The sequence below is a fragment of the Natator depressus genome, chromosome 7 (genome assembly GCF_965152275.1).
Source record: "Natator depressus isolate rNatDep1 chromosome 7, rNatDep2.hap1, whole genome shotgun sequence".
In the NCBI taxonomy this organism is placed as follows: Eukaryota; Metazoa; Chordata; order Testudines; family Cheloniidae; genus Natator; species Natator depressus.
In genome coordinates this window covers 84,089,454-84,116,972 of record NC_134240.1, presented here as the reverse complement: position 1 = coordinate 84,116,972, position 27,519 = coordinate 84,089,454, and the positions used below count along the sequence as shown (strand labels likewise).

At 46.4% G+C, this 27,519-nt stretch overlaps 1 protein-coding gene across 1 annotated transcript in view; it reads right to left on the bottom strand.

The window, feature by feature from the left end:
* Window positions 1–26,336, bottom strand: part of TYSND1 (trypsin like peroxisomal matrix peptidase 1) — a 33,282-nt gene extending 6,946 nt beyond the window's left edge. The window contains exons 1-4 of the mRNA XM_074958958.1: window positions 24,783–26,336; window positions 22,374–22,504; window positions 21,004–21,189; window positions 18,042–18,283 (exon numbers count right to left, since the gene is read on the bottom strand). Of these exons, the coding sequence (XP_074815059.1) occupies window positions 18,066–18,283; window positions 21,004–21,189; window positions 22,374–22,504; window positions 24,783–25,948 (1,701 nt within the window). The 5' untranslated portion in view covers window positions 25,949–26,336 and the 3' untranslated portion in view covers window positions 18,042–18,065. The remainder of the gene's footprint in view (window positions 1–18,041; window positions 18,284–21,003; window positions 21,190–22,373; window positions 22,505–24,782) is intronic.
* Window positions 26,337–27,519: the final 1,183 nt, after the last annotated feature.

The following is a 27,519-nucleotide window of genomic DNA, read 5'->3' as shown; positions in this document are numbered from 1 at the left end:
AGAAACCAAACCGTCCCTTACTGGACCTGAGCTGTGGTTTCCAGGGTATTGTGCTGTGAAGTGAAGAGTAATCAATGACATCTCTGAATAGAAATCACCATTGCACTGGCCAGAGCCTCAGCTAACTTTCCAGGCCTGGCAGTGCAAAATGTTTTATAAGCTATAATGAACACAGTTTCACAGCACGGTCGAGCAGAAGTATCAGTGTTCCTATTTCATGGGAGGAGGGGGGTGGGGCATAGAGGCACAGGAAGGTTAAGTGACTTGGCATAGGCCACACCACTTTAACTGGAGCAGAGCTGTGACTAGAACCCAGATGGCTTGGTTCCTACACCTGTGCTTTACTCAGAAACCTGTCCTTCTGCAAGCATAAGGCAATTATTAGGCTGAGCCGCCCATCCTCCTATTCCGCATGCACCATCAGTCAGGTTGGATGACTAAAGCAGGGAACTAATGCCCACTCCTACTTCTGTGATACCCTTTCTCATTACAGTTGCTTCAATTTCTCCAAATGGTTCCCGTACATTGGTTCCCGTACGTTGTGGCCTGGTCTGAGTACCATGCACAGCTGTCAGATCTGCAGCACATCCAAATGATTCAGCAGACGTTGTGGACTAGTGTGTCTCTAACAATTCTTTCCAATGGAGTATCAATAGACATAAAAAAGCTTAACACTATCCAAGCCCAGCAGGTGGGAACTGTTGTCCAGTCACCTCATTTGGTATCGTGGAGCTGCTGCTGTGTTCAGTTCACAGCTCAAAGGCTTTTGTACAATACAGAACAGCGCTGATTCCCTGGAAAGGGTCCTGGTTGGCTAATTTTTGGTCTGATCATGACCTACCCTGTCGAAAGCCATGTGCTAGCCTTATCAAAACAGTACAAAGAACCCAAACACTGTGTGTACCTGAGCACAACACAGGGTGTCAAATTCTGAGCTCAGTTAAACCCCTGCTGCCCCCCCTGCTTTCTGCATGGGTGTAAGTGAGAACACAACTTACTCCAACATGGGTAAGAGCGACGAGAAAGGCTATGCTTCATGGATTGGCCCTGACACAGAGTAAAGGCACGCATGAGGAGGAAAGCACTAGCAGAGCAGTCATTATAATCCACATACCCCACAGCAGAAAGCCCAGCCACCCTCTCACAGGCATTTCAAGAGCACTGGTAGATAGCTGTGGATTAAGACGTAATCAAGCTGAGTGGATCACCTGAACTGAGTCCCCTGTTCTGAAAGGCCTGGCCCAAAAGTAAGCAATTTTAAGGCACGCTAGTTTTAATTCATCTGGACTCAGTTTAGCCTTCATCCATAGGCTGACGCTAGTTAACACGTCTTACCTGAGACGGTGAGGTCTACCAGTTTTTGGCTAGGCTTAGTTCTGCATTCTGGACCAAAAGGAGCTCTTACCCTACTTGGTTGTACCACAGGAATGCTACTTCTTCAGTCCTTTTGCAGCGAGCTTACCCTCTCTTTGATTCACATAATAAGGTTACAGGGGGAAAAGGAGGCTAAGTTTAGTGGATGGCAGCATTGCTTAATGCGCCCCTAGAAGGTGCGCAGATACGATGGTGATGGTATGTAAGAATCTACACTAGACAGAATTGTCACAATCCTTTCTAATAAGAGAAGAATTTCGAAAATGTTGGTACCGTAACTCCTCACTTAATTTGAATTCTTAAAAAATGTGACTTTAAGCTAAACAACGTTAAGCGAATCCACTTTCCCCATAAGAACTAATGTAAAGCCGGGGGGGGGGGGGGGGGAGTGTCAGGTTCCAGGGAAATTTTTTTCACTGGACAGAAGACATTATATACATACACAGTATCAGTTTTAGACAATGTAATACCGTATTCAGCAAGGATGATTGTGGAACTTGGTTGAGGTGGTGGAGTCAGAGGGTGGATCGTCTGGCTGCTCCTCTTGCTGTTCTTTCCGAAGGGCCAGGGGGTGCTCTGCCCCAGGCCCACCCCCACGCCCCCTGCACCGCTTCCATCCCTGCTCTTCTCCCTCCTCCCCCCCCCGAGCACACCACATCCTTGCTCCTCCCCTCTCCCCCCACAGCCTCCTGAACACCGCACAACAGGTGTGGGAGGGGAGTGGATTGCTGCAGGCAGGAGGCACGGGGAGGGAGGGGAGAGTTGCTGATCCGCGGGGCTGCCGGTGGGCAGGAGGTGCTCAGCAGCACAGAGGAGAGCTGACGGGGAGCTGCCAGCCCACCCTGGTTCCAAGTCCCTACAGCCAAACAACATTATAAGCAAACATTGTGCAACTTTAAATTAGTATGTTCTCTAATAGCTCAGCAACATAACAATGAACCAACGTTACCTGGAACGACGTTAAGTGAGGAGTTACTGTACTGTGGGTCCAAGAGCAATGGAGAACCATTTGCAATGGTTTTAAGAGTGGCAAATAGAGGCCAAGAGAGGGGCAGCCAATCAAAAGCATTCACTAACCTACAAGGTTTACTTGTACTTTGTTATTTCCCCTTTGGCCAGGTATGACCCTAAGATCATCCCAGTGCCAGAGAGCAAGGGGCTCACTGGTAATCAGATAATGCGTTTCAGCTGGCCTGACGTGTTCGGTGTACCCCAATTCACTGATATCACAATCTGTATCTAATAGGCGGCGTGTAATTATCACTGGAAACTAATAACTCACCAATCATTAATATTCTTGCATGATATGTATTAAGAGTTATGGATATATGCTGGAATTTACTTCGGCATTCATCACTAGACAGACATAAGGGGCCAGAGCTCTTGCAAGCTGAGAAAGATGGTTTCTTCAACCAAAGCGGGGAGCAGGTGCATTGAAGTCTCTGGGAACTGAATATAAGCAAGAAATCTGCTTATGCAAGGAGAAAGATCTTTCACATTGGAAGACAAGGGAAGCCCTTGTACTTCTGTGGAAGGTTCTGACTGAAGGAAAAATCAGCCATGGCTGGGAAGAAGAATGATTAGTGAGAGAAACCATGTTGAACAAAGCCTGTACCTTGCTAGGTTAAGTTTTAGATTTTCAGATGTGCGTTTTCACTTCTATTTGTGTGTAACCATCTCTGCTTACATTCCTTTTACATGGCATCACTTAAGCTATGTCCTATTGTTAATAAATTTTGTTTTATTTTTACTATAAATAAACTCAGAGTTCCGTTTGAAGGGAAGGGTGTATTTACCCCACTTAATAAGCTGCAATGCGCTTTTGTCTCTTAACGACCCTTAACGTTCTTCTGATTGTTCCAGGACAGGGCTGGACATTTCAGAACTCACATTTTGGGAGAAATTCAGAGCTGTGGAGAGTTTGGAGTCACCTTACCAGTTGTTAGCCAAGGCTGGTGGTGATGAGTGGTATTGCAGGCAGGCTTCAACATTCAAAGCATTGGCCCAGGGCTGCTCAATATGTAGACAGGGTACATGCTTGTTGCTAACTGTGAGTGTCCCAGGTAAAGAGCTAACGTAGCAAAGCTTTTAAGGCATTTCAGAGTTACGGGTAAGAGGTGACGTAACTTTTCACTGGTCTGGATTGCACTCCAGAATGTGACAGCGAGTTATTCTACTATGGGGAATTCCACCTTCCTCTGAAGCACGGGTGCTGGCCACTGTAAAAAATTGGACACTTGGCTAGATAGGCTACTGGTCTGATCTGGTAGAGTAATTCTTATGTGCCAAAGCAATGCAAACGCCTCCCATGTTGAGCAGTCAGGCCTCACTCCATGTTGAGTATGGGGCATATTCCTGTAAGTTAATAAATGCCTTTAAATAAGTGAGTACCTCTTCTTTCCCCTATCTGCAGCCTTGTGTAGTCAAGGCGTTGCAGCCTCTGAGTGGAAGAGCTTGTTCCTCCTCTCCCAGCCTTGCTCCCAGTAAGTGTCAGGAGGGCAAGTTAGGGTATTTTTACACAGACACATTGAAGCTTATTTGGGGAAATTCCTTTTAAAGTGCAGCTAAACAAATGAACCTGGTTTAGCAAGACACAACCCTACCTGTGGCAGCAGTCATCAGCCCGCATGAAATAAAGACAACAAATCCCACCTCTCCGCACTTCTTTTTTTTCCAGAAATCTCACACTCAAAAGGCATTGCTGTGCCCGCCTGGGAGGAATGGTTCTGCTTTCCCAGGCTATTCCATTGCCAAAAGGATCGTTAGCTACAAAAATATACTGTGGTTTTGCAACCATAGGGAGAACTCTCCTAAAAAGTACCGTATAATTAGCCACACTAATGTAGTGGGGTGTCGTACTACCAACACCTGGATGATGCCACATGCGGTCAGCCAGGCTTGTGGTAATCGGTGCATGATGTGCTAGTGAGTGCAGCCACGTCCTGCCAGCTTGCAGCTGCATACAGACTAGTAAATATGCTCCCTAGAAAAGAGAAAACCAGCAGCAAGATAGGAAAGTCAGCTAGTAACAGCTTCTCTGTCCCTGGAGCACTGACAACCTGTCAGATTCTACTGTGTCTATCCAGCTGACATGAACCCAAGCCCTCCGGTGCTGCTCGACAGCCTCGCACCAAACCAGCCAAGAGAAAGCCAGAGAAGCTAGACATAGCTCTTCTCAGTAACAGCTGAGACTCAGGTCCTATTTCCCAGTCCCTGTTACTGACTTAGCAGCTGATTTACTGGAACTTTTCTGGCTAGTTTCCTATAGCTACTGAAAAAACAACACAAAAAATGAAATATGGTCATCTGGGCTGGCAGTCCCTGGCACTGAGGCATTTGTCTTGAGCACATGGATGGTGATTTGGGATCAGACTTGTGCATTTTGCATCAGAGCTGTTGCCACTGGGTAGTAACATTCAAATTCACTGATTTAGGGCCTATTCCCACTCCCATTTAAATCAATGGCACAAGTCCCATTGACCCATATGGTAGAGTATTACGTACTTAGTGTATTAGCGTTTCAGCACCGGAGACCCAGGAGAAAATCCTACATTTGGGCACCACTGAAAAAAAATATCCAGTTTTGATTCACATCCCACTCTTCATTTCTGCCCTTCATAAACCACACACAATTGGCAGCTTCTGCTCAAGAGAGGTCCAAGCAGGTCATGACGGAAATGCACTGGCACAGATGGGAAAAAGTCTCAACACAAGGCCAAGGGGACAATCAGTGAAACTGAAAAGGCTGAAAATTCAAAACTCATAAAAGGAAATATTTTTTTCCACCTGCATGTAATTAGACTGTTGAACTTCGTGCCACAGGGTGACACTGAGACTAAGAATTTAGCAAAATTCAAAAAGGAAGTGGATGCTTAGATGGATAACAGGAACGTCTAGTTATAAAGATGCTAACAAAAGAGTTTTGGAAGCAATATAAAACCTCATGCTTCAGGGCTAGAAACAATATTAGAGACTTTCATGTGGGGCAGATTAGTCCACATCTGCCTATTATGGGGTTTCTTATACCCCCCCCCTTCAACATCTGGTACTAGCTGCCATTAATAACAGGATACTGGACTATGTGGACCTTAGGTCTGAGCCAGTCTAGCAATTCCTATATAAGCTTGCACAACACCTACCTGAGCTGATATTATCAGCCTTTCACTTTCACGAGGGGTTTTGCTGTAGGTTAGATACCTATCACAGGAGGCCATACAAATATCAGATAAAATAACAGCCACACTAATGAGCAGAAAACTAACTCAAAATTAAAACAGTGCCCTGACTAGCACGGACTATTGGCAGTCTCTCTCTGCTCTGAATCTAATTCCATCTCCTTCCTCCTGCTGCATAAGGATACGACAGCTGCAATACAACTCATGAATATAAGAAAAACACAAAGCAAAGTTGGCAGCGCAGTAAATCCCATCGAGTAAATAAATCAGGGAAGGTGCAAGGAGAAGGGATACAGGATTTTATAGCAACAAGAGGGAAAGTCTGTGTCAGATCCTTGGGGTGAGACCGGAGCAGGAAACTGGCTCTGACAGGCTAGATTGGACGAAAACAGCTCTGTGGAAATGCAATGCAAACTTAACACTGCACACAGACCCATATAACAATCTACTGTTCATTTTTCTGAGTGGCATGGCGTGATTTCATGCAGTCACTGCAGATTGCTCAAAGTGGTAGGTTCAGCTCTTGTTTCCCTGGCAACTCATTCTTATTTCAATGCAGTAGTCAAATACTAAGCTGAGCTTCCCATTCCTGAAATGAAGTAATCAGTCCTTCTAGCTCTGCCCCTAGGCAGCAACAACAGTAATCGATGCTCTATATACTTTGCTTACATGGGTAGGTCTCACTTATTAGCACTTAGTCCGTGCTGGACCTTTATATATTCAAACCTCGGATATTTACTCTCATGCTCCCAGCCTCACAAAACAGTATGAAGAATGTCAGATTCACACTATTAAACTCATAACCAAGGTTACTGGGTGAGCTTGGCCTAGGCGCCTAACCTTATGCCATCTCCAGGTCTCAGTCAGTTCAAAAAGGAGGCTCGTACTGTTTGAGGGGTTTCATATAAAATGCTGGAAATTAAAAGTGGTGCAGAGGTGCTAAATGCTGTAAACTTGCAATATTATTACTACCCATTTATTTTATTTAAAGGGGCACTGTAGAGCAATTATATGGTTTATCTTCAAACTTTTAAGCAACCCCCTTGAAGGCACTCAGTGCAGAATAAGAGTGGCTACATGGGGACCTAGAATGGAATAGCTATTTCACAATAGCTATTCTGGATTATTTCCCCATGAAGAATAAGCCCTAAAACTTCTAACTTTTAGAAACAAAAATACTCATCTGATTTTAAGAGACTGGTGGCTCATGGCTAAGTGAAAGCCAAACTGAGGCCTTGAACATCTTGACTGTTTCTTTAAAAAGAGAAAACAAGATTCCCAAATGTGATGCCCAGATACACTGAGCGATAAGGATAAACCTCTTTATTCCCAAACTCCTAGCATGCTCAAGCAGAGAGCAACACACGCTCTCGTCGTCCAACCCCTCCCTAGAAACCACTACTTTTGTAAGCCTTTCCAGTGCTCCTACTAGTTGTTCCTTCACCTGCACCACTGTCCTGTGTAGCATAAACATCCAATTTAGACTAGGGAGATTTGCAGGAGTGCTGAGTGCCTGTAGTTCCAGCTGAGCTCAAGGGATGTTGCAGGTGTTCAGTACCTCTGGAAAATGAGGCACTACGGGTGGGCTCCAACTCTGAGCAGTGAAAACGTCTGGAACAAGGGGACTGGACCCAGGGTCTCCCACCTCCTCAGAGGGTACTCTAACCACTGGGTGTAGAGTCATTCTCACAGTCTCTCTCTCTCTCTGGCCCAATGACTATTTAAATATTTCACCACAGTGGAACAGTCACTGAGCCAGAGAGAGAGAGGGGGAGAATGACTCTGTAGTCCAGTCGTTAGAGCACTCATGCGGGAGACCCTGCATCCAGTCCCCTTGCTCCAATCACACTCTATCCCGTTGACTCACAGTGGAACAGCTTCAACAGGAGAACACCTCACATCAGAATATCCCATTAGCTCAGCTGTTAGAGCACTCTCCTGAGAGGTGGGAATTTAACCTAGGTCTCCCACATCCCAGATGAGTGATCTAAAACCATTACAAGAGGAGTTATACAGTGCTGAGCACCAGCACTTCCTCAGGTTCGAGTTTGAATGGGACTGATCTGATAGGCAGCCTCTGAGTACTCCTACCACATCAGGCCCTGCATGCACATGGCAGAATGTCTATTTTCCTCCAGCTCTGTGAATTGTTCTGCCACTTATGGAGGAGAGAGGCATCCAGACATCAAGCAGCAGCGTGCATGCCCAGGGCAGGAACATAGGTACCCAGGGAACTTTTACTGAAAATTTAAGTGCCAACTGAGTTTAAATACCTACAGGGATCAGCAGGAGTTTTGCAGATTGCAGAGGAGCCAAAGTATGGGGTTTAGACACTTACGTACCTTTAGTGGATCTGGGCCTAGAGTAAATAACCGTAGGAACCTTGTCCATCTAGGAGTCTGTAAAGCAGTGTGTGATCTTATGCTGCTCTCTGAACAGAAACATAGGACCATCTCTATGGCTGGAGATGGTTGGTGCATGGCCCCATTACCTCTCTGATCTCCAGTCTACCCAAAATGCCACAGCTAAAAATCAGCTGCTTCTCTTTGCCTCCTTCAGGTGTCCTCGCCTCTTCAGCCTCATATTCACGGCCCTAATTCTCCACTACCTTGCCCCCTATGCAGTCCCACCCCTCACCAGGGTGAGAACGCAACCAGGCTGATTGCATATTTTATGCCCACTTTGCACAGGTGAAAACAATCACACACACAATGCAAGGCAATGTAGAGGAAGGCTTTATTGCATTAGTTTAAAGCTCCCACCTGCCTTCTCATCAATCCTTGTCTTCACCTACTGCATATACTCTATGCCCTCCTCTCCTGAATGCTTCCTTCCACTCCAGCATTATGCCTTTACTTCCGCTCTTCCTCTGACACTCATTTCCCTCGTCTCATACTTCCAGTAGCTCCTTAACACACATTGGGCTCACGGTCAATTAGGATTGCACCTGCTCCATTTTATGTGCCTCTTCCTTTGTTCGCATCTGCCCCCATGATTGCATTTCAGAGCAAGGACCACAGCTACCTGGGTGTCTGTAAAGAGCATGTCCAACTAGAACACTATGAGTAATAAATAATGACCAGTTATGTGTGCACCAAGATGTATTTATGGAACTATGTATATGATACAAGGGTGCGTGTGTGTGTGCGCGTGCGCGCTAATTTGACCAAAAGTGAAGCAAACATGTTTATGCAGACTTGTGTTTACATAAGTGGCGTATGCTTATTAATAAATTCAGTGGCTCTGATACTTAATCTGTTCCTGAAGTTATTCTAGTTCCTCCTCCTGGCTTTACTAATAGCTGTAGGAGAAATTGCTTGTGATGCAACAAGAATGGATTCTGATTTCAGGTGGGAAATAAACAGCAGGAGCAGATGGATTCAAGAAACAAAGAGCCTATTTTCATGCAAATATTCTTAGCAATTAAAAACTAAGGAAAAGAGATGAAAAGAAAACGTCATTGTCTCTGAACAAAACAGTGTTCAAAGTTCTGCATGAAGTGCCGATGGTTCTTTGCCAGGAGTGAAGCTATTCATCTTCTTTGGAGAACAAGGACATGCAAAATAATTAACAGAGGAAATACTACCTGGCTTCTCCTGTAATTACGGAGATTTCCCAAACCTGTGTTGCATTGAAGTTAGCTAAGTGTTTCTCCTTCAGCAGAGTTCATGTCACGCCAGCCAGAGTGCAGCTTCCTTTAGCCCTGACAGAGTCAGCCCTACTGAGAGGAACTAATGAACTGTTTGCATTTTCAGCAACAAAAAAGAGATGCAAGGAGGAAGCTGATGTGGGCTTGTAAAAATATAGCCTTTTATCTCTGTCAGTACCAGCTCACTTAGGCCTGGTCAGATGCCCTCTGCCACTCCAGTGGTGCCCTCAAGGCCAATCCCACACACTTTTTCTCTACAAGGAAGCAGTATGGTGAACAGAGCAAGGAGACCTGAGTTCTGGCTCTGCCCTGGCCTTGCTGTGAGAACTCAGGCAAGCCACCGCATCCCTTTACACACAAGTCTGTTAGAACAGGGCTTTGCACAACGCTGGCATCTACAACTGAAAAGCCTTTTATAAAGGGCTGAGAAGTGCTATTATTAACATAGGGGCACCTGAGAGAGCAGAGGAATCTCACATAAGCAAGGCACTATTGGCGTGACTTGGAGAGAGGTACGCTTTGGCGTACCCAGTATATGGCACCATTAGTGTCATTTAGTCATCAAGATAAGACACAGCTTAAAATAGATCTGGAAAACACAGCAAAGAAGGACATACAGGAGTATCCATGAGCCCAGTTCTCTGTGCTACAATAAAAGTACCGGGGTGTCCAGCCTCGGGAGAGCAGATCTGATGTGTCAGTTACAGCACCTACAACTCTGGGCTGAAAGTACCTCTAATACATGGGTGTGGAATTTGATCCCTATTTGAAAGATGTCTCTTTGGAGGGGTGGGGCCAGAATGCAGCTATCCCTCCAAGCAGGAGACTAGCAGTACAAGAATGGGTGTAGTTGCCTGCTCAGAGCTAGCTCCTCACCCTGCACAAGAGTAGGGAGTGAAAAGCAGGTCAGGGAGATGTCTGGTCCCAGGAGGCTGGCAGAGCAAAATTATGCCTCGAGGGGGAGGGTACGCAATACTATAGTACCTTGATCCCAGCACTGCCAGGAGAGCAGACAAGGAATAAAAGGAATAGAAAGGCAACACGATTGTTTTTTAACTCAACTCATCTCTCTCACTTATTGGAGTGTCTTTAGTTACAATTCTCTTACCAGTGCAGTGCCCAGCCACCTGCATGCTGGCAAAGCCATCACACAGCTTCTCCTGTAGGCTGATAGCGGTGGATCCTTTCTTGCAGGACTTGCCCTTGCTGCTCTGAAGGACGGCACCAAGACTGATCCAATAGAAGAACTCCTGCACTAAGCTCTTTGGGGAAAAAAAGGCTATTACAGTTCAGGGCAGCTGCACCTTTGTTCCCCTCAGTGGGCCAGCAAGAGCACCACCCTCAGGCTTCCACCTTCACAGCCACTCCCTTCTCACCAGGGTATTTCCAGGCTGCCCAGTTCCCTGCCTTCACTGTGTTATTTCCAGACACAGGCTGCCCAAGCACACGGGCTTGATTTCTCTTCAGAGACGATTAACAGCTACAGTTACAAGATACCACGCAGCACTTTCCATGAAAGCCTACTGTATTCTTAAAGTAAAAGCACTACAGAGAAAACGCACACTAAAAACAATAGAACAACCTACATGCATGCGAATAAGCTTATGAGAGTTCACCCCAAAGCCTACCTGGATTCTGGCAGAAACACTCCCCCAAATCTTCACCCAAGGGGATTCCTTGTAGTTACAAGTTCATCACAGCTTTAGCTCAGAACAAGCACCCAGTCTTATGGGGCTTCAGTAGGCCCAGTCCTGCCAACCGTTCCCAAAGGATTGGAGCCCTCTGTGGCTCACTGATCCTGTCCATTTGCTGGATCAGGAAGAATGCACTGAGACAGTTTAAAAAAAAAAAAATCTTTTCTTTGTCCATTGGTCCCTGGGAAATCCAGTGTGAACTAGTCTACATGAGCCTCTCCAAGAGGTGGCTTCAAAGGGCTGGTAACAGAGAAAATACAGTAGCATCCCCCTCCTGCTGGAGAAGATACATACAATTCCACAACAACACATACACAAGTTCATGCGGAATACAATGGCCTTCAAAAGGTATTAAACCTAATTCAATAGGGTATAACTTAATTCAATAAGGTTCATCCAGGAAACTGTCATTCTCCCTGTTTCTGTACCCATGTAAGTCCTGCGCTCCCAGCCAGGACTTGATGATCGGATGCTTGCCCACGAGCATGCCAATTCACTTTCAAGATGCACCTTAAAGTCAGTAGTGCTTAGACCACGTCATACCAAACTGTGCATATGGACAGTGTGATGTGCAACATGCGTATGCATCAGCGGAGAAGGGTGGCGTGTGCATTTCATCCTGTACCAAACCCCAGCCTAGCAAGGGTGTGTTTTTTTGGCACCTATGGAAGGTTAGAGCAGTCCAAGAGCCATCATTCAGTAGGGATGCTAGCTCTGCACCTGCCAGGGAGATTCCTTACACCAGGGGTCGGCAACCTTTCAGAAGTGGTGTGCCAAGTCTTCATTTATTCACTCTACTTTAAGGTTTTGTGTGACAGTAATACATGTTAACGTTTTTAGAAGGTCTCTTTCTATAAGTCTATAATATATAACTAAACTATTGTTGTTTGTAAAGTAAATAAAGGTTTTAAAATGTTTAAGAAGCTTCATTTAAAATTAAATTAAAATGCAGAGCCCCCCGGATTGGTGGCCAGGACCCAGGCAGTGTGAGTGCCACTGAAAATCAGCTCACGTGCCGCCTTTGGCACGCATGCAGTAAAGTTGCAGTAAAGTTGATGCAATCCAACCATGATGTCCCTGCATGTGGGTAATATGCTGCCCTCTAGTGGCTGTAATGTCAGGACTCATTAGCATATGGACCTTATTCTTCTTAGCTACACTTGTGTAAATCACAAGTAGCTGCTGTGCAGTCAGCACAGACACTGGTGCAAAGCTAACATGGGAGAAGGTTGGGGCTGTCCCATCTGCCCTACAGAGGATATAAGCCTTCACCATAGTTCAGCTAAACAAAAAGTTCTCCTGCACCTGGAGCAGATATGCGCTTACAGACTCTATACCCACTGCCACATGCATAGGGTCTCACTGGCAATCAAAGATTGTACAAACGGGGCAGAGCCAGGTAAAGGCTGGGAGAGGTTTTTCAGAGCTCTCAGTCAGGGATGTGTTTGCCCAGCCATTTAGGTACCATCTTCGGCTCCAACCCACAAGCGAATGCTAGGGATGCAGCTTGTGTGTTAGAGCCAGAACAAACAGCATGAACAGAGCTACATGAACCAGAAAGCTTGAAACACTACAGTGCCACAGCCCAGCTGTTCCTCCCCGCACCTCAGAGTGTGGATTTGAGGTATTCTGATGTGTCTGTTGGCTTCAGAAAGGTCACACTGGAAATGTTATTGGATAGAAGCGATAGGCTACGTGGACCTCTTTTCAGCCTGGAGAGGGAGTGTTGTTGAAATTGAGTAGCAGGGGATCAGGAATGATTCACAAAATCCACAGCTCCCCTACCTGCATGAAGGTGGACACCTTCCAAGAGACAGACATTGAAAAGTACAAATTCAAAAGGTATGAGAAAAAAGTCAAGTCTACAGGACCAGGACAGTGACGGTGTTAGTTTCTAGGATTATAAAAGACAAAGTGACAAAGAGTAACATTATCAGCTACTGCATTGATAAATCATGCTGAAAGGGGTGCACCCATCATTACTACCTCCACTTATTGAAAGGAAACCTAGTTAAAAAATAATTTTGGCTTCTATTTAGATTTCCCTTCTCTGAATTAAAGGCAGCAAATGGTATTGGTGACTATGTATGCATTCCCATATGAATACAAAAACCAATTACCCTTCTTGGGGAAGGGAGAGATGGGGCTAGAGAAGACTTCCTCTCTACAAGAGATACTCTTTAAAAAGGAACACAAGCAACTTAAAGTACAAGACCGTAAAACTATATTGTGATTGGAAGCAACTCAGTGCCTAACTATACATTTTAGTAATTGTGCAGTACTAAGGAAAAGCTTTGCACTATTGAAGTAGGCAAGAGAAGCTGTATTTAGTTCAAGATTTTGGGGAGCAGAGGGAACCAGGGTGAAGGAAGAGAAGATTTATAGATTGCTTGGTAAATATAAGACAGAAAAATTGATTAGAAAACAATTTTATTTTACAGCTTTGAGAGGAAAAAACTTTACAGTGTAAGATGCCACCACAAACTTTACAAATCTTTTTCGGATTTCAAGGATATGAGTCTTCCACTGTCTAGTTCTGTTTTTCTCAGAAATAGCCATGGCCCAACATCCTCCCCCTCCTGCCACAAAAAACCCCCACACTCAAATAACCTCCGAGTCCCCCCCTCCCCACCAATCATTCTGCCTGAAGGGGACTGGGCAGAACTCCTCTGGAACCCAGAAGTGCCAGAGTTGATCAATCCAAGACCAAGCATCTGCCATTCCAGGTCTCTGCTCCCATTTGTAAGGAATACAAATTAAATCCAGTGCAGAGAAGCAATAGGAACCCAGTTGAACCTCTCCCTTGAGGCATGCAGTGGCCAACAATTACCACAAATGACTAGATAAATTTGAATGTACTATTACCTTGATTTTAGTAAGGCTTTTGATACTGTCTCGTGTCCTTCTCATAAACAAACTAGGGAAATACAACCTAGATGGAGCTACTATAATGTGGGTGCAAAACTGGTTGAAAGTAGTTATCAGTGGTTCACAATCAAGCTGAAAGGGCATATCAAGTGGGGTCCCACAGGGAGCAGTTCTGAGTACAGCTCTATTCAATATCTTCATCAATGATTTAGATAATGGCATAGAGAGAGTACACTTATAAAGGCTGTGGACGATACCAAACTGGGAGGGGCTGCAAGTGCTTTGGAGGATAGGATTAAAATTCAAAGTGATCTGGACAAATGGTCTGAAGAAAACAGGATGAAATTCAATAAGGACAAATGCAAAGTACTCCACTGAGGAAGGAATAATCAGTTGCACATATACAAAATGGGAAATGACTGCCTAGGAAGGAGTACCGCAGAAAGATCTTGGGGCCATAGTGGAGCACAAGCTAAATGTGTGTGAAGTGTAACACTATTGCAAAAAAATCATTCTGGGTTGTATCATCAGGAGTGTTGTAAACAAGACATGAGAAGTCATTCTTCCACTCTACTCTACGCTATTAGGCCTCAACTGGAATATTCTGTCCAATTCCGGGCACCACATTTCAGGAAAGAGGTGGACAAATGGGAGAAACTCCAGAGGAGAGCAACAAAAAAGATTAAAGGTCTAGGATGAGGGAATACGAAAAAATTGGGTTTGTTTAGTCTGGAGAAAACTGGGGGGGGAAGACACATAATGGTTTTCAAAGTAAATAAAGGGTTGTGCCAAGGAGGAGGGACAAAAATTGTTCTCTTTAACCTCTGAGTTTAGCACAAGAAGCAATGTGCTTAAAAACTTTAGTTGTCAGGATAGTTAAGCGCTGGAATAAATTACCCAGGGACGTTGTGGAATCTCCATCATTGGAGATTTTTAAGAGCAGGTTAGACAAACACATGTCAGGAATTGTCTTAGTCCTGCCTTGGGTGTAGGAGACTGAACTAGAAGACCTCTTGATGTCCCTTCCAGTCCTATGATTCTATTAACTACCTATTTGTCCAAGCAATTAGGTCAGGGACACTGTTACACAAAACTGTACGGTAACCGTATGATAATTGTCCCAGCCAAGAACCACTTTACAACGAGAGATTGCTGAATGAATGCAAGTTAATGCTCATTAAATCAGAAGACCATTGCAAGCAATGTCCAGATTTTATTTTCAGGCATGCAAAGCTCTCTCCAGCATTGTTGTTGGAGAGCATCCACCCTTCTCTGCTTGTGCAAGATTTAAAGGACTGCCTAGGGCTAGGCCATCTATGTTGCTCAGGAACATTCCCTTTTCCTCCAGGAACATTTGTTGTTTCAACAAACTCATTCCTCTTCTGCATGACAGAGGAAGAATGAGCTGAAGTCCGAGATATTTATTGCTCAAGTGACAGAAAAACCAGATCATTTGTGAACTGCCCAAAAAAAAGCAGCTGTACACTAAGGTCTTCATTTCTTAAGGGCTATTCAAGCCCCAAGTGGATATTTCTCAAGGTGACTCCAGGAGGCAGAGAGATAAATGGGCTGCACACAAACTTGTCATAGGACCTAGCCACAAAAGCAGCCAATTCACTCCAGCTCCATCACAGCAATAGATTCAGTATTGCTTTTACCCCCATTTGTCTACTTCCCCACAAGCAGATAATTCAGAGTGGAGTGGAGTGCCAGCAATGAATGATATCACAGGAAGCTGGGTCTTTCCCTTCAGGCAGATGATCTACAATACTCAATCTGGAAGTGCAGAGGAAGGATCCTACAACAAGAGGCAGCAGGAAGTTATATATTCATTACCACCTTAGGCCAAAGTCTACTCTTTTATACCTATGCAACCAAAGTTAGAGTTGCATAAACAGTCAACTGCAGAGTGAGCACCACTGTGTAGTACATAAAGTCAGTAGGAACAGCTGGCATGATCCAGCTTTATTTCATCATGAGTTAACAAGCAGCTGTCTGCTTCCAAACAACTTTGTTGTATGCACAGCCCTTGCTACCTGCCTAGTGGACTACCTGCCTAGTGGAGGGTGAGTTTGGGAGGGGAAGGGGGCGGGGAAATCAGATGAGATCAGAGATACTATCCAATGACAGCAACAATCCCCAACTGGAAAAGGTTCTGCCTCAATCATAAGCCAATACCTGAACCCCGCTAATACACTTCAGACACAGCAATGACTAGAGACAACGGTTCTGCAGTGCAGACTTTCCAGCCTATCAGACACGTCAACGCATTCCCTCCCATGAGTGTGCACACTGCTTTAATTAGAAGCATAAACCCTGGATCTGAACAGTCATGAACTTTGTAACCAGATTCAAACTAAGAACCTCAGGCCCATCTCCAGTCTCAAAGTCTTCAACAGTTTTACTCCAGTGCCTTTGAATAGAGGGTTGGTCATAAGAGCACGCTTTGCTACTTCACTTCATCAGACCAGCCGGAAGCTCTCTCCTCTAAGTCATCATATTTGATGAATTTGCTCAGTTTCTAATAGATCACTAGTGGACAAGTTCACATTCTTTTGTATTTAATCAGGAAATAGGGTCCTGCTGTCACGCACAAGTCAGACAGTTGTATCAGTGCAATCCCAAGCAGGATTTCTAATGAGAGTGTGGGCACCCCACTTGCAACAAACGAACAAAAAGATACATGAGTAGTACTGGCATCAGGATAAGCTGCTAATAGAAGTCTTGTCCCCCACTGCAGGTGCTGGAGTACGAGTGGCACCCAGTGGACATAGGAGGCATTTAATCTCCGGGTAAGATTATTTAGCTCTTCTTAGAAATAAAAGCGCGGATAGCAGAAATGAGCCTCCAAACCGGAGTTTGGTGCTACAAGTTTCCAATGTGTTTGGAGTCATGTTTAGTTCAGGCCTTTTTGTGTATTACATAGTAGGGCAAACTTGATCAAGTAGCATGAAGTCTCTCCCTATTAGTAAAGCTGTGTTCTATAACGTGCACTCTCCTTCTGCATGCTTCCACTGGGAAGACTCAGTGCTGTATCTGGAGAAGAAGTCTTTTGCCAGTAGTTGCCCCCACCAGATTAAAAGCCCCAGATGCAGACACTCCCAAAATGTGTAGCTTTGGTCCACCTTGGGGTACAACAACACTTGTAAGGTCAGTTTCAGTCATAGGAAGTCATGGCATGAACAGGAAAACACTTCCAGAAACTGAAAATTCTTGTCTGAACATAAAATAAACTGTTGGTAAAGATTAAGTAGCAAAAGAGAAAATGAAGATGGTAGAAACGTGTAAGGTAAATGCATTCACATTTAGACCGGATGTTTGCCTTTTCTTCCAGGCAATAGTCTTGATTTCCCTTCCAGTACTCCATAGTCTGCAGTTAAAACTGGACTTGGACAGAGAAAATATCTCTACCCCCAAATAACACTCTGCCAAACCACTGAAGAAGCTGGTGTAGGATTAGCTAATCCGTAGAACACCTATGGGCCTCTAATACACACAGGTACTCTGAACTACAAATTCTCACACCCACAGCTATGCTTTAATCTCCTTTCCTGAAAGAGACATTAAAGATGGAAGAGTCTCATCAGATGATCCTCTGCCACTACAGGATTATTCCCAGCTGCATTAGTGCTACATCCAGATAGGACTTTAGACATCCCACACAATACAATCCCACAGCTTCGATTTTGTTATGGGGGAAAAAAACAAAAAACCCTGACTCCTAGTTATGTTCTTTGCACCATCAGCATCCTGAGCAATTCATCTCCTTCCTGCTGACATTAAGTACTTCCAGAAAGTCACACCACCCTTTAGTGATTGCCTGACCATACGTATTAGTTATTCTTGCCTCATCAGCACCTCCAAATAATGAATAGCCAGTCAGTGTCTGCAGCTGAAGGGAATTGCACTCCTGGGGACAGCTCTTCCAGGAATGATGGAGAGGAGCATGCCATTATCCAGGGAACTCACCTAATGGAGAGTCTGAAGCCTGGTTAGGGACCCATGGAATCATTACAGCTCATTTCTATAGTTCTACTCTGATTGGCTCTGCCCAGCATAACAGCTGCTCATCATCTTCTGCTTTCACTCAGTTCAGCCAGAACCAATGTTAACATCACTGATTTCAGGGCAGCTGGTCAGCCCCAAAGACACCATACCTTCAGATAGACTGTGGACAATTTATGACAAATTCGACATAGCTACAGATAATACAACATTGAATTGTGTGGAGTCCCCCTCCCCCTATGCCCCTGTGAGCAGGATGTTCTAGGAGAGCTCTACCTTTCTTCTCTGAGATGGCCAGCCTCATAACTTGCTGTGCGGTACCTCTGCGGTCTTTCTCTGGAGCCGCCACACTAGTCTGATTTTGTCATTGGCCCTGTTCAGCTCCTGGAAACCATGCAGGTCTCCAGTATGGCTGTACTCCAAGACTGCTGGCTGTAGAACTGTGATGGGAACACTGTAGTTCAGGTGAGGGTATGTAGCTCCTACACTGTTGTCCTTTGTGTTGCTAGCAACAATCCCTGTATGTGGGGAAGAATAAAAAGGAGACAAAGTAGAGTTTGTAAACTTTCTGGTAGCTTAAGAAGTTAGGAATTAAAAACATGCTTGCATACAATGGATAGATTGCAGGACCTAGACAGAAGCATAATGTGTCCTTTGCTACTTTGTATCAAGAACAGACAACCTTATCCCCCAAATCTGGCTCATCAGTGCAAAGAAAGAAAGAAAGGCCAGAGTAAGATTTCAAATTCCAAAATACAAAGAAGGATTAATAATAATGCTTAGCATTTAAATAGCTGCACCATCTGAAAGAACTTTGCAAAGGTGGGTAGGTATTTTAACTTTGTTTTTTCAGATGGGGAAACTGAGACACAGATATTTAAGTTCCCTAGTGTAAATGCTACACATTTTAATCAATATCAGAACTGGGGATAGAGCCCAGTTTTTAGAGAAGTGTCCCCATAAGAGAAGCTTGCTATTCTGAAGAGGACATAACTGACAGGGAAAACAGTATTATGTTTTCTAGCTTCAAAGAGGGAATTGCTAACACAAAAAGGATACAAGTACTGAACCATGCCCTTGACATAATGCACATTTTCCATTGATAAAATAGTCACACTAAAGAATCAGGTATCTCACAGAAGCAACAATTTGCTATTGACTTTTGTGGTTGTAACCAGTGGTGAGCTGGAGCCGGTTTGCTGGAACCCGTTGTTAAATTTAGAAGCCCTTTTAGAATCGGTTGTCCCACGAGGGACAACTGGTTCTAAAAGGGCTTCTAAATTTAACAACTGGATAAAAGTAGCGCCTTAGGCACCGACTCCTTGGGTGCTCCGGGGCTGGAGCGCCCACGGGGAAAATTTGATGGGTGCACAGCACCCACCGGCAGCTCCCCACCCCGCCCCAGCTCACCTCCATTCCGCCTCCGCCCATGAACGCACCGCCCCACTCTGCTTCTCCACCCCTCCCAGTTTCCCACAAATCAGCTGTTCGCGCGGGAAGCCTGGGAGGGCTGAGAAGCAGGCAGTGGCTTCGCACTCAGGCCCAGGGAGGCAGAGCGGAGGTGAGCTGGGGTAGGGGGACACGAGGAGGGGAGGAGGCGGAAGCGCAGGTGAGCTGGGGCCAGGCGCGGAGCTGCTGGTGGGTGCTCTACACCCACCAAGTTTTCCCCCCGGGTGCTCCAGCCCCAGAGCACCCACGGAGTTGGTGCCTAAGGAGTCACTTTTGATGTGATCAGTGGGGGCAGCGGCCACTCCCTCTGCTCCCCCCCAGCTACACTACCCCACCCCTAGGAGCCTGAGGGACCTGCTGGATGTTTCCTGGGAGCTCCCCAGGTAAGCACCACCAGGACTCCCCACCTTGCCCCTGGCAGGTCCCTCTGGCTCTTAGGGGCAGGGTGGGCACCCACTACGGTGGCCCACAAGACCCTCCTGCCCGGTTCTGGGGGCAGTCAGGGGACAGGGGAGGGTGTGAATGGGGCAGGGGTTCCAGGGGCGTCAAGGAACGAGGGGGGTTGGATGGGGCAGGAGTCCCCGGGGGTGGGGGCAGGCCACGACCCCCTCGTGGGGTGAGGAGGGAACCGGTTGTTAAGATTTTGGCAGCTCATCACTGGTTATAACAGTATACAGGGAAGGATCTCCTAGCTCCATCTCATTGGCCAACACATGCCATCAGCATGTCAGACAGCCCTGCAAGACCCTTTCTGAAGAACTCCACACTGATTAAATTTTATATATAAAAAAATATACATATATATTCCCCCCCGCCCCCTTGTGGGTAGACTGACTGGCAATTTTAGGCCCCGTTCCAGCAAAGCACTTCAGTACTTGATGTAAGTAGTCCTACGCAAAAGAAGTATTCAAATGCTTATAGTTAAGCATGTGCTTTGCTAGACTGCAACCTCAGGATGTGGAGGATGAGAGGAATAGTTATGTAGTCCAGCCTAGTGAAGGCAGGATCCATGCAGTTCTTCCAGCACAACTCTGCTAGCATTCACCAGTCCTGGCTTGGAACTTCAGTAGCTATTCCAGCCGTGGACAGCCTCCTGCCCCCAGCTACTCTGAAAATGCCGTGAAAATGTCTTGTGCAAGCTCTTTCATTAAAGGCTACCAAGTGTATTGAACTGTAGAATTTCAGATATGCACAAAGAGATAAGACACCACCAAAAATCTTTTTCCTGGTTACCAGACACAGGATTTCAACTATGTTTTCAACAGAGTGAAAGAAGAGTGTATTAACTTGCTTAGGCCCTTGATAAGGTTTCAGCTAGTCACAATGAAAGGGGAGTATCAAGTTCAAGTAACGAAGTATCATCTAGTGGGCAAAACAAGATTGGGAATCAGGAGCCCCAGATTCTATTCCTATCTCTGTTGAGTGAATGTGTGACCTGCATGACAATCTGTATCTCAGTCTTCCCCTTGGTAAGAAGGACAATCTCATACTAAATGTGCACTTAGAATTAATTTTTGTGACACTCCAAAATCCTAAAATGGAAAGTATTACAGAAGCTTCTAGTATCATCCCCTCATCCTTCCTTTTGTGTGATGGTGGCCATTTAACAATGTGTATAATCTCTGTAAAAGAAAAAAGGTCTCTCCTGAATGGGGAGGACAGGGAAACAGAGAAAGCATCTAACACCACCCAGCTGTGATGATTCATTACATGACTAGCCATTCCCCGCATTTGGGGTGGGGTGGGGTGAGGGGAAGGGAGATAAACGTTGACAAAGCATATTATTTACCAAGGAGCTTTCCGCTGTTTGTAGAGAAAAGGGCCCCCCCACTCGAGCCACCATGAATCGCACAGGTTGTCTGAAGCATCACTGGCTTGTCATCCACAGTGATCACAGCTGACAAGATTCCTGATGTCACTGATGGGCCGCAGCTCTGGCCAAACACACCAAAGCCAACAACACTCACTTCTTCTCCTGCATAGAGGAGACAAACAGGAGCAAGAATCAGGTGGTTCAGGGGAGGGGAGGTAAATAAAAGGGTGAATTCATGTAGTAAATAAGCAGCAAGAGTGGACGAGCTCTTAGACAAATGTTGCCTGTAATGGAAGAAGTCAGGAAAAAGAGAATGCAGAATATGATCTGGAAGTAGAAGGTTTGTTATCTAATGAGGTGTCAGCAACACTTGAAGAGTCACTAGTGAAAATTTTCCAGAACACAAACGGCAATTAGGTTCTTAATTGCCATTTGTACCTCTGAAAATCTCCCCCACCAGCCACAGTAAGGACATCTGTAGTTCTTATTTTCTGTCCAGATTTGTAACGGTCCTAGATCCCATTTTATTATTCTCCTGTTTGTGTTTGTTTTCAGTTTATCCCAGATTGCTGCATTAACATTATACTACTGATTGCTTCCAGTAGTATACAGCGCATCACAATGCTGTTGGCAAGACATGAAAATTTTCACTGCCCTAGAGATGTAAAACTGATCCCTACAGTAAACTGTAAGACATGCCCACTCCCCAACTTCTATTGGTTACTGTCCTTTAGTCAGTTTTCAGGTCATGTGACAGCATACATATCCAAGCATTTGATATGGTACCTTACCAAATCTTTAGTGAAGATCAAGTATGTCACATCCGTCTGTGTTCCCTTCCTCTGCTTTGCACTTTACAGGGCTTGAACCCAGTAACATAATGGCTGCATGCGAGGATGCAGCACACTATGCTTAGTGATAGCACTCACAGTTTTGGACACTCGCAAGTGTTTTACTTGGAGGGAATGCTGGCCAGGCCACTAACTTTGAAACACAACCCCAGTCTTTCGATCTGTCGCTTGAACAACCAAATAAGAAGGGACATTTGTTAAATGTCTTACCCTGCAAGATGGCAAGCACCACCTCTTCCTACCACTGAATGGTGTCAAGTGCAGCACTTCCCTTAGTACTATAGCATAAGTCTTGGCTTTGGGTACAACTGCAAGTCTTGATCATGCAAACCCCTGTTCTAAAGGTAAGCGTAACCAATCATAATCACACAGCTCTTTGAGCTTTCACTTCTCCAGCTGAGGATTCAGGCCCTTGGAGTTTATCAAGTTACCAGTCAGACATCAACCCATGACCAGTGAAGCTACAAGCAGGACAGTAAATAGAAGAATAGTTACCTGCACCAAACTTAGTAGCTAAAACAGGTTTTGCAAAACAGAGTAAGCTTTCTTCTAGTTCTACCACTGCTATGTCATAGGGAGAATCATCATTTGTAGTAAACACCGCTTTCCCTTTAAGGACACAGACCCTAGGAGCAAATACAAACAGGGTTTTTCAGTATAAGTCTGAAAACGATAGTTTTAGAAAGGAAGACAGACTCCAAATCTAGTAAGATGTTGTACATCAGGTTCAGGCCTCCAAGTTAGCTGACTTCATCCATTTTGTGGCAAAGTTCACTCCCAAGAAAGCAGGATTTAACTCTTCAACACCTATCGGTGTCACACAATCCCAAGAAATCATCATATACCAATATGGTGTAGGTAAAACAAAGCTGGTCCAAGCAGGTTCAATGCCCCACATGCGACACATCCCACCACCTCAGCAATCCACTTGGTCCCCTGCTTGTCCCAGTACTGCAGGGCCCGACTGTCTCCTGCCCAGTGCCCTCAGTTCTGAGCTGAGCTCCAGATTCTTTTACTGCTGTTGCCTCAGCTCCTCTTTAGATGTGCTGAGGCAGTCCCCAGTATCCCTTGCACTCGTTATCAGGTGGGATGCAATGACATTAGGTTGCACTGAAAATAGTAAAGCTCTTTTGAAGGCAACAGGGAAGGGATCGTTTTAAACTACCTGACAAAGCGTCCTTAGATCCAGCACCCTGGAATGTCACCTATCTGAGACTGCACCCCAGATGCATGAAGAAACATTTAGAATGGGAAGCAGGGGAAGGAATGCATCACTCAATGGGATAAGACATAAAATTCAACTTAAGAGTCAGACTAGCAGAGAGTCCGCCTTCTTGGATTAGAAAAATAAGACAAAAAAGGAATCTTAAGAATGGCATCTGCGACAGGTATGACCATGAGATAGGGACCTGGTCAGAGAATGCAAACTCTTCAGAGTGAGCCCCTGAGCTTGGACTGACCCCCAGACACCTGTTAATAGTCAAAGCAGCGATCACTATTACTGACATACTGACTACAACAGGAGCTTGATTCAGAACGAAGTCTGAAGAGTTACATGCAAACCTATCAGGAGAGTCACTTGTGTACAGACATTCTAAATAACTCACCTTCTCTACCACAGGGGGTTTGCAGAAGCTCTCTTGTAGTTTTGAGAATTGCAGTCTCATTCTTCCCTACATCTGAGTTTGACTCCCCTCCAACCCTCCAGTTGCACAGGTAGGTGGTTCCCCCTACAGGCAATCCATGCTACTCCCAAATTGGCTGTTGGAGATACTAGAGAGGGACAGGATCTGCTTAGAGCCCTGCAAATCTGCAGATACCCGCAAACGTGGTGCGCAGATCAGATGCAGATACAACTTTTGTATCTGCGCAGGATTCTAGAGATGCTCACTTTTTCAGTAGCACTCTGCCTGGGGGCCATGAACAAGGTATTAAGCCAGGAAGTCTTCAATTTTGACTCTTCCCACTGCTGCAATCCCAAAGTGCACTTCATAACATAAATGATAACTTCCTCTTAATCAAAAGTGCCTTTAGTTAAAGAGCTTGGCAACAAGTTGTTTACAGAATACTGAAATTTATCCAGGTTGATATATGACTTGCTTGGTTAGTTCATAGCATAATGTGCAAGTTCTGTCTTGCATGCTTCTCTGAAATCTGTGATTTGCACTGCTTGCTATACAACATAATTCTTTAAGTGTAAAGCCAAGTGGACTTCTGAATATAGTATCCCCTCACACATTAGGCTGAAATATGTGATCAGATGAGAACCATATTGATAAACACCAGGGACAGACTGACAGTAATTTTAATTCATAGAATACATTTGACCTCTGGAAGAATGTATAAAAGAGATGCAGAGAATAGTGATACAAGTGTTTGATACCTTATCAAATGCAGAGGTTGCCAAGCTAATTTGCAGCAGCCTCATCAGCAAAGTGCAGAGGCCTCAGACGACCATCACATGTGGTCAAAGGGCAGTCGTCAGTGATGAGTGATACTGTCTCTTTGGCACAGCCACATGTGGGACCCTCTCAGTGGCCCCAGGTTTGGAGGCAGGCTGCACGCTGACCCTGGCCCATATTGTATCCGTTCAGAAAGGGCCACAAATGGCATTGCAAATCAATGCTGGGTACAAGCGGGGTTGGGTCAGTTAGTGTTTGATATGGAACACACTGGCCATTTCACACCTATTATCCAGAACTGACAGGTTGATCAAATATTTGGATGGCAGTGTTTGTTAGGAGATGCAGAAGAGTTTACTAGAAACTTCAAAGCAGTCATTTAAGGAAGAGGCTATAGGCCACAGTGTATGACACTTTGCAGATTATTGCATTGCCATGTGGATTGCATTGTCCTACTTACTGACTATTAAACAAAGAAACAAAAACAAGAATCAAGACTTACTTTTCAGGACTGTGCTGTACCCTTACACAGACACCCGCGGCTTCATTCACCACATGTCGACAGGTCAACACTAGCCTTGAACCGACCAGCACTCCAGATCCCCAGACTTGACCACACTCCACCAACACCACCGCAGACAAGAGATGCTGTGCAGGGCCAGGGCTGACTGCCATCTTCCCAACAGGCTTAGTAACCAATTGCACATGAGGCCACCAGGTTTTCATAGAACTTCCAGACCCAACCAAGACACTCTTGACATTCTCCAGGATATGGCAAATTGAACAAACCAACGTCAATCCAATCCATTCATTGGCCTTCCAACAAAGTGGAGCCACAATTATTCCAACTAGGTTAAAACCATCTTCAGAGAACACAAAGACCCCTCCTCCTTCGGTGCCAGGCAAGCAACGAGCATCAGTCAGAATAAGGACATTGCCTTCTCCAGCTAAGTTACTCACTATCCCTCTACTAAGGGTGTTAATGAAAATGTCTGGGCAAAATGAACCAAAAGGGGAGCCACAGGCAAACAGCGTGTCACCTTTCCTCAGTGACTCGGCCAGCACACAGCTCACTTGAGCTATACCAGGTGAGTTGAAGTCTGGAATTTCCAGCAAGGCAAACCAATGCAGATAGCGCAAATCATCCAAGAGTGCCCCATGCTCCTGCTCATCTTCACTCCTACAGAAATGCCACTGCTCAGCACGGGTGAAGACTCTGGAGAAGGTGTCCTGGAACTCTGGGCAGGGCACCATCATAAGGAGCTTGGCCTCATGCTGTGTGAGGGTATCAGGGGAGCCCTGTTGGTTTGCAAGGGGATTGAACCCCAGAGCTGGGCTGCAGGCCCTCAAATCTTTGCCCAACACACCCTTACCATTCCCTCTGCTTCTGCTTTCTGCAGGCCAGAGAACCTGGATCTGAATATCTGGGGAGAAGCTGTTCGCCAGCAGGACGCTGCAGTGGGACCAGCTGCCCTGTTCTGCTGCTATCACCTCCTCCAAGAGGAAAGGAGAGAAAATAGCTCCATGGCAGAGCACAATCCCTGGACTCTGGCTCAAGAGGACCCCACTGCAGCTCCAGGATCCCTGGGCTGGGGTCCCCACGGAATTCCCACGTGCACTGGAAGCACTAACGACACAGCAAGCCCTCTCCCCAGTCAGCAGCACCATCTCAGTCGCAGGCTTGGACACGGAAGGTGCCTGCAAGGACTAGACACCCCCCCTCCGCGACAGGTGCAAGGCAGAGACGGAAGGAGCAGCAGCCTCCCCAGCAGAGGCGCGGGCGGCGAGTGAGTGGGGACAGGGCGCCGGGGAGGGCCCCCGACAGCAACCGCGCCCGCTACAAGCGGAGAGGGAACCGCCGGAGAGGCGGCGTGGGGGCTACACGGGAGCGACAGCCCTGCCTGCGTGGGCAGAGGAACGAGACGCGCCACAGCGGGGGCAGACACCAGAGCCCGAGGCGCAGGGACTGTCCGGGCCGCCCGCCGGCCTGGGGGGCTCCCGCAGCGCAGATTGGCTGCGATGCGTGCGCACGAGAGCCAGGAGCGCCGCAGCTGCCGCCCTGGCTCGTCACCTCCCCGGGGGGTGTCAGCGTCCGCCGCCCTCCATGCGCGCGGCCCCAGCAGCCAGCGCCGAACGCCCCCCGCCAGGCCCGCGGCCGCAGCACGGGCCAGCCTCATTAGCTCCGCCCTCTACGCGCGTGAGCCCCAAGGGGTTCGGTTTATTGGCCGCCCTGTCCGCCAGCGAGCGGGGATTGGTCGGCGTGACTCAGGCGCCGTCGCGGCGGGTGGCTGCCCAGCTTCTAACGAAGCGCTGGGCGCGGACGGGCTCATTGCGGGCCCTGCGTGGGGCGGGTGTCCGCGGGAGCCCACGCCTGGCGGCGCGCTGCCTGCTGGGAGCCGGCACGGCCACGGGCCGGCTGCCCAGGGCCGCGCCTGTCCCCGCGTTGCAACGTGGCGCCGCGCTCCCCCTCCACCGGCCGCCATCCCGGCTTCAGCATGGCGCGGGCGGCGCCGCGCTGTGCGGACCTCAGGCCGCGGGCAGCTGGAGGGCGCGAGTTGCTAGGGCCGGGCGAGACACCGCGTGATACAAGGGGAGTGAAGTGCGGGCTGCGGTTGGGGGCCAGGATCCCCCTGCAGTGCAGCGGGCCAGGGACAAGCTTTTGCGTTCACAGCACGCGAAGTTGGAAAGCGTGTGTCTTCCACCAACAGAAGTTGGTCAATAAAATACTGCCTCATGCCTGTCTGGCCGCTCTTGTGATCCGCATCCCATCCATGCCAAAATCTTGGCAAGATTCTGACTTCGATAATGTCCTGTGGCGTTGAGTTCCACAGTCTAATCACATACTGCATGTTCCTTTTGTCAGCTTTACTTTTCCCACTTTTTGTTTTTAATGGGTCCTTGCCTTGTTTTTGCTTGAGAGGCTTTCCTGAGGGTAGCATTTCCCTTTTTAAAATCTGCTCAAAGTATTCTCTATCATATAGCAGATGGAGAGACTGTCACCTAACACATGCAGTAAGGATAGAGATCCTGATCCTGCAAACACTTAACTTCTTTTCCTTAACTGCATAGGTCAGCAGACTGATACTTTGTGACCTTTAAGTAGTCAATGTTTTGTATGTTATATTAAAGGGGGCCAGTCAGTATTATTATACCAATAAAATAAAAACCAGCAGGATCTTATTAAAGGAAAAGAGGCAAAATGCTACATTTATTGTGAATACAGAAAGAATCATAGTAAG